The 12,096-nt window shown below is 37.4% G+C and overlaps 1 protein-coding gene across 3 annotated transcripts in view; it reads left to right on the forward strand.

Moving 5' to 3' along the window:
* The window catches only part of NRXN3 (neurexin 3), an 887,537-nt gene that overhangs the window by 388,487 nt on the left and 486,954 nt on the right, over window positions 1-12,096 (forward strand). For 2 of the 3 annotated variants that reach the window (XM_032445105.1, XM_032445106.1), the window contains exons 2-5: window positions 3,284-3,665; window positions 5,024-5,214; window positions 6,070-6,243; window positions 10,452-10,478. In XM_032445105.1, the coding sequence (XP_032300996.1) occupies window positions 3,284-3,665; window positions 5,024-5,214; window positions 6,070-6,243; window positions 10,452-10,478 (774 nt within the window). The remainder of the gene's footprint in view (window positions 1-3,283; window positions 3,666-5,023; window positions 5,215-6,069; window positions 6,244-10,451; window positions 10,479-12,096) is intronic. The other variant, XM_032445108.1, reaches the window with a different exon arrangement.

Raw genomic sequence — 12,096 nt, forward strand, 5'->3', positions numbered from 1 at the left:
TAAATGTGTATGTTTGGTGGCCCTGCTAGGCAGGGGGGTTGGAACTACATGATCCTTGAGGTCCCTTCCAACCCGGGTAATTCTGTGATTCTGTGTGATTCTGTGATTCTGTGATAGAGAATGTGGACTTCTGTCTTTTCTGTTCTTTTTAAAATTCTTGTGCCCAAGGCTTAGAGCCAACAGGAAGAAAGGGCAAATAGAGCACTTTGCTCTCAGCTTTCAAGAGGTTAGGGAGTACCCTAACTCACCAGAATATTGCTCGTTTTAACACACAGAATGTGGCAGTCTTATGTTTTCTTTCTTGCATTCTCTGACGTTTTCAGACTTATGCTTCTTTTTGTAGAAATGGAGTTGAAGGGGAGGAGGAAAAGGTGTGTCTCAAGTTAGGAAATTTGCACAAAAATAACCAAACTACTGTACAGTGATCTCTTTTTCCATTGCAGAGCTTTAATGTAATATTTATGGTCTATTTCTCCACAGCTGCGAGAGACAGAAACCTTTTTCATTTTTTGAATAAGAATATAAAAATTCTCATGGCAGTGTACAACTGCAGAAACTGTGTTTTTAAGGAAAACACCAGCAGTATGAAGACTGACAGTAGGATGACAAAGAACATTAAGGCTAGTTGCAACATTGATAAGAGTATATTCGTTTACTTGTGACTGATGCTGTTCTGTTAAATGCTGAAGTTCTCTCTACAAGCTTCTACTCAGAAAGCAATGAGAAAGAACAGCTACTGTAAGATATATGTTTCTGGAGCTGCCTGTCTCTGCAAAAAGTTCTTAATTGCTGTGTGAATATAATTAATTGTAAGTAATGTGGCAATGAGATTGTCTGGTAGGCCAGGAGCAGGATTTTGAAATAAGCCCAAAGACAGGGGCTTGCAGGAAAATGACTTAGAGTCAGAGAAGAATATGAAAGATGAAATTGCATTCTTGTAGCAATTGGCAGAGACTTGATCAACACTAACCTGGAGGAAAATGAAATTTTATTCAATGGGATCTTTCTGAATTAGTGAAACATGCAGGTAAATGCATCCTCCTGCTTACTTTCGCATATTAGGAGAACAGTTACTCTGAATATGATTTTTTTATTTTTATTTTTTAGCAAGTACCATAAGGTGGCACTCTCTGCATTTGCAACTCAGTCCCCAGAAATGCCATCTGTTTTTCGTAGTCCATTTTTTGTGAAACTGAGTTTATAAAAAATGATACAATCCTATACTAAAATAGGATCTGCATATGTACATGAGTTACATAATTAAAGATGCATTGCTGCTAAAAATACCTATTAAAAGAAGATCACCACAATGAAGTCAAAATTAAAAACCAGAGTTAAGACTTTCCGTGCAATCTGCACTCCACATTCTGGGATGTATGATGTAGTCTTAAATGATGTGGTCACATAGATTTTTCCACTGGATTCATGCTGTCTTTAGGCATAGATCAGAAGTCTAAATTAGGCCCCCATTAAAAATAAGTAAACTAATTGATTGCCACCTTTCTTATTGCTTGTTTGGAACAATGCACACCGTTTAAATTTTGTTCTTAATATAGAGCTGTTGATTTTTTTTCCCCCTTGTGTATGCTACTCATCAATATGTTTATATAGAACTAAGAAGTTATATCTGGAATTATTCCTGTGTCTGTTCTATGAAGTGAGTCAGTCTTTTTTTTTTTTTTTTTTTAAAAAAAAACCTTTTACAGATTTCAAAGGCATCAAATTAAAGTTAGGTGTATTTTGTGCAATTTTGACATGATTTTTCAGTCATTTACGTGTATGACTATTCAGCAAGCCTGTAAATTGGGTTCTATTAGTGCATTTCTGCTATTGGGGGAATTACATAATTACATCCACACAATTAATGATCACCTGTGAAAAATGTGCCATGGACTTACTGGCTTCCTGCAGGTAGCTTAAGGCAGAGAGTCATCATCAGTTCTTCTGGACAGCATTTTGCTGCTTAATCTCTTCTACATTCTTCACCTCCCTTCTCACTGTAACTGATCTCTGAATATCGGTAGTAAATGATGTGAAAGTACAGCAGGCATATTCCTCTCCACAGCATCTTATTAGCACCTGAATTCCACAGCAGAGGCTGGAAATCTTTGTCTGCTACGACTTGAACTGACAAGCTGCTGAATGTGGTAGTAGTTAAAATACTCTGTACAGACCAGAATGAAGCAAACGAGAGGTGAACTCCAGGACTGACAGTTGATGAGACCAGAACATACCAGATTTTTCACTCCACGCTCCTTTACGAAAAGGCAGCTCTGTCCTGTAATATCATGCCCTTTCCAGCCTTTTGCTGAACTTCTCCTAACTATCTGTACTGCCATTGTTGTCCTGTTTTTCTTAAGCCACTCTCATTTTTCCCACTTTTACCTCTTCTAAAAGTCGGAGTTCACCTCTTCCATCCTCATTCACCCAATTCTCCCCTGTATTTGTGTTTCCTATCCCAGTGTATTCCAGCTTTCAAAGTCCTAGTTTTGTATATCCTGCTCTCAGTCAACTGCATGTTTGTAGCAGAATTTGAATAATGGATGTATGTTGAATGTGGAGAAAATAATTAGGCATGAGTAAATATTGATGAGGTAAATTGTTCCTGTTATATATTAAAGGCCTAATGACTGTGCAAAAAGAATGCTTGATCAGAAGGTTGGGGGGGCACCTTCCCTATGAAAACAGGCTGTAAGAGTTGGGATGCTTCAGCCTGGAGAAGAGAGAGCTCTAGGGGGACCTTAGAGTGGCCTTCCAGAAGGAGGCCTACAAGGAAAGCTGGGGAAGGACTTTTTATAAGGGCATGCAGCAACAGAATGAGGAGAAATTACTTTAAACTGGAAGAGGGTAGATTTAGACTAGATATTAGGAAGAAATTCTTTCTTTGTGAGGGTGATCAGGCACTGGCACAAGTTGCCCAGAGAGGTTTTATATACCCCCTCCTTGGAGGCATTCAAAGCCAGGCTGTGTTGGGCTTTGGGCAGGCTGGTCTAGTGGGGAGTGTCCCTGTCTATAGCAGGAAGGTTGGAACTGGATGATCTTGAAGGTCCTTTCCAATCCAAACCATTCTATGACTCTGTGACTTTCATGACCCTTCTGTCCTGTCCTAAACTCTTTGTCCAGGTTTTCAGAACTAGTACACTCAAGCAACTTCACAAGGACTGTCATTTGTTTTTTGTGTAGAATTAGTTTAGTAATGCTGTAAGTCAGGAAACTAGTGGGTGAGGGATTCCATATAACCTGTTACTGATGCCTAGGCTTTCTGCCTCTTCCTGTCTTTCAGGCACAATGGTTGGTGATCACACCCGTTTGGAGTTCCATAACATTGAGACGGGTATCATGACAGAGAAGCGTTACATTTCTGTCATCCCTTCTAGCTTTATTGGTCACCTTCAGAGCCTCATGTTCAATGGAATGCTCTACATTGATCTGTGCAAGAATGGTGATATTGACTATTGTGAGCTGAAGGCACGGTTTGGTCTCCGTAACATTATAGCTGACCCTGTGACATTCAAGACTAAGAGCAGCTACCTGAGTCTGGCCACCTTGCAGGCTTATACATCCATGCACCTCTTCTTTCAGTTCAAGACCACTTCAGCTGACGGTTTCATACTCTTTAACAGTGGTGATGGTAACGACTTCATCGCAGTTGAACTAGTCAAGGGGTAAGCGAGCATTCTGCTTTTTTTCTACCAGGGTTTCATTTGATAGATAAAGTTTAAAATCTTGCATAAGGAAATGAACCTCAGACTTCTCTGTTGTCTGAGCTGTATAACAAAGCAGTTGGATGAAAACACTGTAACTTAAGATTCCTGACTTTTACTGTTTACTGTTGACTTTCTCCCTGAGAATTAGGGAAAGGCGTATTTACAGTATGTGATAGAATAAAGTTTGAAGTCCTTCCAATTTGATTACGCCTACTTTATATATATATATATATATTGCTAGCCTTGTAGAAAATATGCTGAGGGCTCTGAGTTAGTTCCTTTTCTTTTTTGCTTTACTTCCCTGCAACTGACTTGTTGCATTTCTGCCATTTCCATTGAAGGAAAAAAAGATCTTTTGGGCTGCCAAATTTGTGTTCCTTCTAGTGATGCTCAAGAATAGTGAACTGAGCTTGCTCTTGAGCCAGTGTTTTCTTTTAAAAGGCCTATAGCTTTAAAAAAGGGAAAAAAAAAATGCATTTATTAGTTGTGTAAATGTTTGTCTTGTACTCATCTAGACACTGCAAACGTGAAGTCTGCAAACATGAATTCCACTAACATACTTGTCCTGTTTATTTTAATATAACTAAGGTTCAGTCCATTCTATTTTTAACTTTGCATGTGTTTCTGTAAGTGGGACATTGACTAATAATAAGTCAATTAAAAAAAAAAAAAAGTCTCGAGCTCCTATCTCTGTTGAGGTTTGAATTTTGCTGTCTTTATTTTCTGAAAAGAATATTTATTCTCAGTTGGATTTCAGTGTTTGAACTGTATAAACAATTCAGGATAACAGTCTCATGACTTCAAACTTTGTTAGTCTATATTTTTCCAAAAAGACTTGCTAATTGTTTTCCAACTGTTTGAATAAGCCTAGGGTCTCATGTGAATTTTAGTGCAATATTTTGAGTGAGTTTTCCCAATTAAGTTTTTAAGAGGGTTATTCAGAACTCAAAATCTGGGGAATATGTGCCCTAAATAAGTATGTCTAGCATTCCTCTCCACTACATCAACTGATCTGAACAATTTTGAAATAATTACAAGCACAGACAGAAGTTTTTGTGGGTATGAAAGAACACTGTAAAAAAGGGGAGTATTATATTATTACAATTGTATTACTTCACGTGTCATCTCTCAAAATATAAACCCTTACATCAGGTGGAAAAGAAAGAACTGTACCTCCCCAAATCAGGGGACTAAATTTTGGCTAATTTGATTTTTCTAATCCAGAGATACTTTATTTCATGACTTGTATGTTTTATTTTATCATCTTATCAGTGCTGGAGTTGTTTAATTTTAACTAGTACTTGTCATGTTTACAGCTATATACACTATGTGTTTGACCTTGGGAATGGACCCAATGTTATTAAAGGCAACAGTGACCGTCCTCTTAATGACAACCAGTGGCACAACGTTGTCATCACCAGAGATAACAGTAACACGCACAGTCTAAAGGTGGACACTAAGATGGTCACTCAAGTTATCAATGGTGCCAAAAATCTGGATCTTAAAGGTAAATTCTACAAGAATGACGTATCCCCACCCCTCTCTTTATTTTGGCAGGGCTTAACCTGTAAGCTTGAAGACATTATGGGTTTCAGGACAGAAAATCTGGAATATTCTGTTTGTTTTTTTTTTTCTTCCAAATTCCTTTTTTTTCTTTCTCTGTTTGGTGGTTTCCATAACAGGATAAATAGTTGTATAGTTCTTGATGTTTCTTATTCTTTGGAAATTGATGGTCAGTGTGAGGGTTTTCCCTTGATGAAGTACAGTTAACTTTCTGTTTGTTAGGAACAGAGGAAGAAGTACCACTGTGCACAGCATGTCTTGCATTGACGGGTGATAGATGATAAAACAGGATGCACTGATGATTGGAGGGGAGGGTGGGATGTGTACAGAATTTGTTAAAAACTGTTGGAAACCCATGGTTGTGGTATACAGGTTGCTAGTGTTGTTGAAGGGAAAGCACATGAGCAAAGTCAGTGAGCAGGCTATACCCAGTTCATTTGGATGAAGTTAGGGCTATGCAAGTGAGATACATACCTAATTACTAAAGTCTTACATGAAAATAACATGACATAAAACACGGAGTTGCGTGAGGGCTCCCAGCGAGAATAAAGAGTAAAGAGAAAGCAAAGAATATTGCTTTAGGTTAGGATAAGATTTGGTTGTAGTTGGATGCAGTTCGTGGACACCAGCATGTATGCATATTAAATAGCCAGAAATGACTTCTGGGCCTTTACTGTATTCTACTTTTCTTTTAACCTTTCCTAAGTAGATGTTCGGCTCACTAATGTTGGGAGTAGTGGAAAGCCAATTTAAAAGTTATGTAACTTTCTTCTTGTATGTTTACCGTTTTCTCCTGCAGGTGATCTCTACATTGCTGGTCTAGCTCAAGGCATGTACAGCAACCTCCCAAAGCTAGTGGCCTCACGTGATGGATTTCAGGGCTGTCTAGCATCTGTGGACTTGAATGGGCGTCTGCCTGATCTAATCAATGATGCTCTGCACCGCAGTGGGCAGATTGAACGTGGATGTGAAGGTATGATTTCAAAGCAGTTCCCCTCTCACATAGTCTTCTTTACTTTGCTGCCTTCTGTGTATCTTTTTGTCTTCTTTATTGTCTGTTTCATCAGTTTGCTTTTTTCAAGGAATCCTTTGCTACAATCCATTTGTGTTTCCACGCATTTGTGTTTCCATGGGGAGACTATGAGTCTTTTCATCAGAAACTTTTATCTTGTCTATTTAATCCCTTATGAAGTGGAAAAAACTAGAGGATAAACATTTTATTAGGAGAGATTTATAGTTTACTTGTTTAAGATGTGTCTCCCTAACTGGTCTTCACAGACAGGGCTTTACCAAATGAACTTACTTTTATTTCCTTACTATGTCAAGATTTCAGGTTACCTCATAATGATATATTGACACTTTTCAAGATTGTCCCTTCCTAGGTCTCAAAGTGCCATCTTAGAGCCATCTGGGAGTACTCGAGAAACACCAAATTGGCATTGCAATTCAATCTAATCTCTTAGTTGTTTATATGCCTTCTGCTTGGCTGGAAACTCCTGTGCTTTGACCCTGCTGCCATACTCCCACAATAATACTGTAGTTCATGAGAATTTTGTGTCCTGTTACAAGAGCACGCTCAGTGGCAACTCCCATTTCACAGTATTGATAAGTTCGGCTCTGCTTTATGCTGTTCTTCTTTCTGCTGCCTTTAAGTGTTAACCACACTGTTCCTTGTGGAAGTGAGCTTAGTATAACAGAACTTGTGGCTTTGCCCATTTGTAGCTGAGCTACATTGCTAAAAGAAGAAATTTATCTCTTCTGTGCTGTTACTTCTGAGGTTTGAGGGGGAAAAACAAAATCCATTTGGGGTTTTTGAAAATGTCTTTTCCGATTAACTTCAGTGCGCTGAAAGCTCCTCTTTTAATATTAGTGATTTCTGGTAATTCTTCTATTTAAAACTAGCTTAATTGGTTGGCTGTATAGCCAGTAGCCTTTCTCCTTCAAGGACTTTTCATTAGATGAATCTGTTGTTCTGTGTGCATTTCCAGATCAGAATGTTGATGCTTTCCCAGAAGATTTGACACTGTTATGAGACCTATTAGACTTCCTTCTTGTACACAGTGCAGTTCTTTAGTGTCCTGTTATCCAGTGCTACTTAATGTCAGTGAATGATCATGCAAGGTGGCACTTATTTTGTCTACATACCTATCTAGTAGCTGCCTAAACATGGAGATTGTTTCCCTTCTCTTCTAAAGCACTTGAATGAGATTCAAGTTGGAGGCAGCTATAAACCTAAAAAGTAGATAAAGAGGTGAATATGGCACCCCTGCTTTTTTTTTACTGAATCATCTGTGCTCAGTACCAAGGGAAGTGATGGAAAGGAAACCATTTTCTTTGCCAGTACTTTTAGGATTTGCTACAGTAATAATAATTAAAATGTTACCAGACAACTGTTTCATTTAATTTCTGAATTGCAGCATTCTCCATATCTTCATCTCATCACATGCCTGTTCTAACAATTTCCATTTGTGGCAGGCATGCACTATGAGTGATGCTGGAGAGCCTGAGATAAAAGATTTCTGCACTGTGGAGTGTAGGCTAGAGTTGGCAAATGGAGGAAGTTATTCCAGATGATCTTACAGCCTTCCCAAAAAGTAAATCAGCTCAAACTTGATGTCATCTCTTCCTTGTTTCACAATTCCTAAAATCAGTTTCTTTTGCTGTGTGTCTCATTTCCTGCTCTTAGTAGTAAGTGAATGGATGAACCTGAATTTATTCCATCCTGAAAAGTCAAGGCTAAGTGACCTAGTGCTTTTTCATCACTGTTCCTGATAGAAATTAAGTTGATGTATGAAACTCCACAGAAGAATGAATGTTACCCTAGCTGTTAGAGGGTATCCCTTGCAGTTGAGGTGGTTTTCCTTTTCTGTGCTCATTTCCCATTTGTTCTATGTTTTCCTTTCCATTATTTGTACATCTTTGTGTTGCTTACTACAGGCTCTGGAGGTATCTGAAATTCTAAATTATTTCCCTCTTTTTCCACATAAAAGAAAGCCAAAGGCATCTAACAACAGTGGTTAAAGAACATTCATTTACTTTTTACAAAGCAGTTTCCTCTGTGTTTTAGAAATGTGTCTTCTTCCTTTCCTCACCTGTTCCACTGAAAACAGCGTCTAACAAAGGAGATTTATTATTCTTGAACCAGATGGTGATTTTGCTCCAGATGTTTTGGGACTTTTGTCCTTATTTAATCTTCTTCCAAATCCTGCAGTAAAATAATAATCTTGTGTTACTTTCCTTGAAATATTGTAGTTAACCTTTGGAATTCACTAGTGTGTGAGAAGCATGAATGACACAGGCTGGATAATCAGAAGCACATTTTGCGTCACAAGCAGTGTGCAGAAAAAAAGAAAATCTAATCTCATGCTTAAAATCTCACAGCAAGATAATGTCAAAAAGGATTTTACCTCTCATCTACTTAGTAGTGGAAACTTTCAATCTGGTGGTACTTCATTTTTCTCTGTAGAGTTGGAGTTCATCCATTTAGGAGAGGAGCATTTGTTTACTCCATGATAGCTTGACAGTTTTATTCTTTATGATTTTGTATTACATTGTTACTTTGTTATTGGAATTAGGGAATAAACGTAAGCTTTGTTCCTGCTTAACTACAAAGGAGTAAGTGGGCAGGTGGGAAAGGTGCTTTTTTGTTACTCACAAATTGCTCTCAGACTACATGTCTATGAAGATGTATAGAGAAGTGGGAGAAAACTTCCCAGTTCATACCTGGGAAGCACATAAAATTTGCATCTGTGCATGCCAGTTCAAGTTTGAGTTTTAAATGTAAAATGAGAAAATAAAAGTGAGAGCTACCGATCTCTCTTCAGTATCAGCAATTAATATTAGAACTTTATGAGAACAGGGTGTTACAAAGGGGTGAGTGTGTACTTCTTAAATATTGATCTTTTGAATGGTGAGAGGTCAGTATGTTGGTGTTTCGTTGTTCCCATTGTGATGTATAATAAAAATGTGTTACCTTCATTGGCAAGGGATTCAGGATTTGCTGCCTGTACTCCCGTCTTTGTCCTCATACTTCTTCCATGCTGAAAAAAAAAACCACAAAAACAAACCAAAATAGCTTAGAATCAAGGTACTAGAAACCAAAAATCTACGTGACTTTCTCATAAAATGGACTCTCCATTTGCAGAAAAATAAGAATTAAAAAAAGGTCTGTGCCAAATGAAAGACTATGGTGGTATTATTTTGTTCTGCTTTACTTTTTTTATATTTTGCAATTTTCAGCAAGTTTATATTTGATCTCCATTAAGTCTTGTTAGCTTCATTGCTCTCTTTTGTTATGGTTTTGCTACCGATAACTGTCATGGTTAGATCATGTTCACCTGTAGGAAGAAATGAGCTTACACTGCTGTTACATCTGTTGGCATCTCTGATGCCAAAGATTGCATGGGTTTGAAGCCTATGGAGCTGTCTCCTTACCTAATGATGCAGGCTTTCTTAAAAGCATGTTGAAATCCACGAGCATAAAACAGCTTTTGAGAGGAAATCTTTCTTGTTGTTTTTTTTATTTTTATTTTTTTATTTTTTTACTGTTACTTTTCATACTCTGTTAAGTTCAGTTCTGGGACTGAACTGAGGTTGTCTTCTTCCAGAAGTATCAATCCGCTCTGGCTTTCTGGCAGTGAATCCACTTTGTCCAAAGAGCCAAGACAATCTGTGCTCTTATGACAGACAGCAGATTTATGTTCATTCTTGAGTCTGGGTGTAGAAACAAAATAAAAATATTTCTGACTTGTCCTGAAAGTCAAGTAGATTTTTTGCATAAATGGTTTCTAAGTATTTCTCAAATGAAGCAAAATCTCAAAGTGTCAGTAGATGCAGAAGAATTGATGTTAAAAAATGTGATATTTTTCTTTTCCTATTCTGTAAATTATGTTACCTTGTGTGTGTATTAAATGCATTTCCTCCCTCTTGTGTTGTTTTATTTGTTGCTTGTTTTTTGCTTTTGTTACAGTGGTGATGTGTAGAGGTAGCCATGTCCTTCCATGTCCTTGCTGCTTATGTTGCCCTTCCTGCATGTATTGATTATGCGCATTGTTTGTGATGGTGTTGTACTAATTACTTTTATTTAAAGTGATGGCACCCTGATTTATCTATCTTTATACTAACCTGTTGTTTGTTGTTTTTGCTTTTTCTGTTTGTTTGTTTTTGTTTTTGCTAACAAAGTTGAGTTGACCAAAGCTGACCTGCAAGGTAGAGAAGGTTCTTCTTCCCCATTACTGGTTTGGACTGAAAGATGCTTTTATGTAATGTTTGGTGCCTTTTTGCTGCATACAGTCACACCTCTAAGATTAGAGGAGAAAGGTGATCTAATACCTCTGGAGGTGACATATGGGTTGAAGAAGGACATGAAGATGTTATTTGTTGACCTGAGAGGTTTGACTGTATCAGTCTCTGTGAACATCTGTAAGAGCACAGTTTGATTTCCTGAAAAGGTTGATGATCGTTCAGGTAAAAAGCAGTTGTGTATTTTCAGATACAGAAGATCATCAAAGCTGTAGAAGGTAGAAGAGACAACTTTACTAACAATTCTTAGGAGTGAGACTAGACCATGAAAGCTAGTTTTGTAACTTAGAATGTGGAAGGAAAAAAAAAAACTAACCAAAACAAACAAAGTTTGGGAAAACCCCCCAAACAACAACAAACCCCACGGAGATATCTTCATGGAATTTAAGTTACAAAATAATATATTAACTAGATATTCCATTATTAGTTTGGTGTCATTTTACAAGCCATTACTGATCAAACATGAGTACTGGCTGAAGTGATCATGCCTGATTAGCAAGTACTTTTATACATGCCTTCTTTAGCACTGCTTCAAGGTCATTCTTACAACTTTCTACTAGATATCTTCTTTATAAAAAATTTATATCTTTATAAAAAATTAGAAACTAGGGCTCCTTCATGATATTCATCTATGCATGAAATTTTTACTGATTTATTATTATTATCAGTTAAAAGAGAGAAATCGGTGACATTGGAGGCTGCCAAAATGCTGTTTATGTGGATAGTGTTAAAATACCAAGGCAATACAAGTGAAAACCATTAAAAGGACAAATAATAGCTTCAGTAGAAAAGGGCGGATAACTGGGAGGAGAACAGCAAAATCTCTTGGAGAGGCCAGATAGCAGTTGAGAACATACTACTTTAATCACAGAAAAGATGAGGTGCTGTCAGGAAACCAGTTTGAAGGCTAATTCTTAGAAGATACATAAGGAAGGAAGGATTAACAGTACTGTTACATACAAATGCCGTAGATCCTTAGAAGTAAGGGACGAAACCTGCTTGTTAGAAATTTATAGTGTTTTGATCCTACAGCTTCTAGAGACATATCTTCTAGGGTGTTGAAATTCTATCCCTTTAAACTTGACAGTGAAAGTAGACTTCCCAGCTTTTCTAGGGACTACACTATAGCTAATTAATTTGTTCTTAAATGTTGTGGAAGCTTAAAATGTTCCTTCTTTTCAGTGGAAAAGGAATATTTTAATTTAGGTGTAAGGGTATGATGGGCTTTCCACACTCCCTCTGGTCAACAGGCCTGAAGCTGCAGATGGCATCTGTTCTGATGTCGGCTTAATCACTATGAAATTTTGCAACTAAGCCACGCGTTTATTCTAAGGTTTTGTTGTGAAAGAAAATGTATAGTTTTTTGGTGTTTTTTTTTTTTTTTTTGTCACAACAAAACTCCATAAACTTCTTAACTTCTTTTCTATTTAGTATGCTTATTTTGAAGATGTGGCAGTGTTGCTGTTCTGATCTAATGAATTAGATGCAATTTTCCATGTAAAATATTCTTGTACTATATTCCAGG

This window comes from Coturnix japonica, chromosome 5 (genome assembly GCF_001577835.2).
Source record: "Coturnix japonica isolate 7356 chromosome 5, Coturnix japonica 2.1, whole genome shotgun sequence".
In the NCBI taxonomy this organism is placed as follows: domain Eukaryota; kingdom Metazoa; phylum Chordata; class Aves; order Galliformes; family Phasianidae; genus Coturnix; species Coturnix japonica.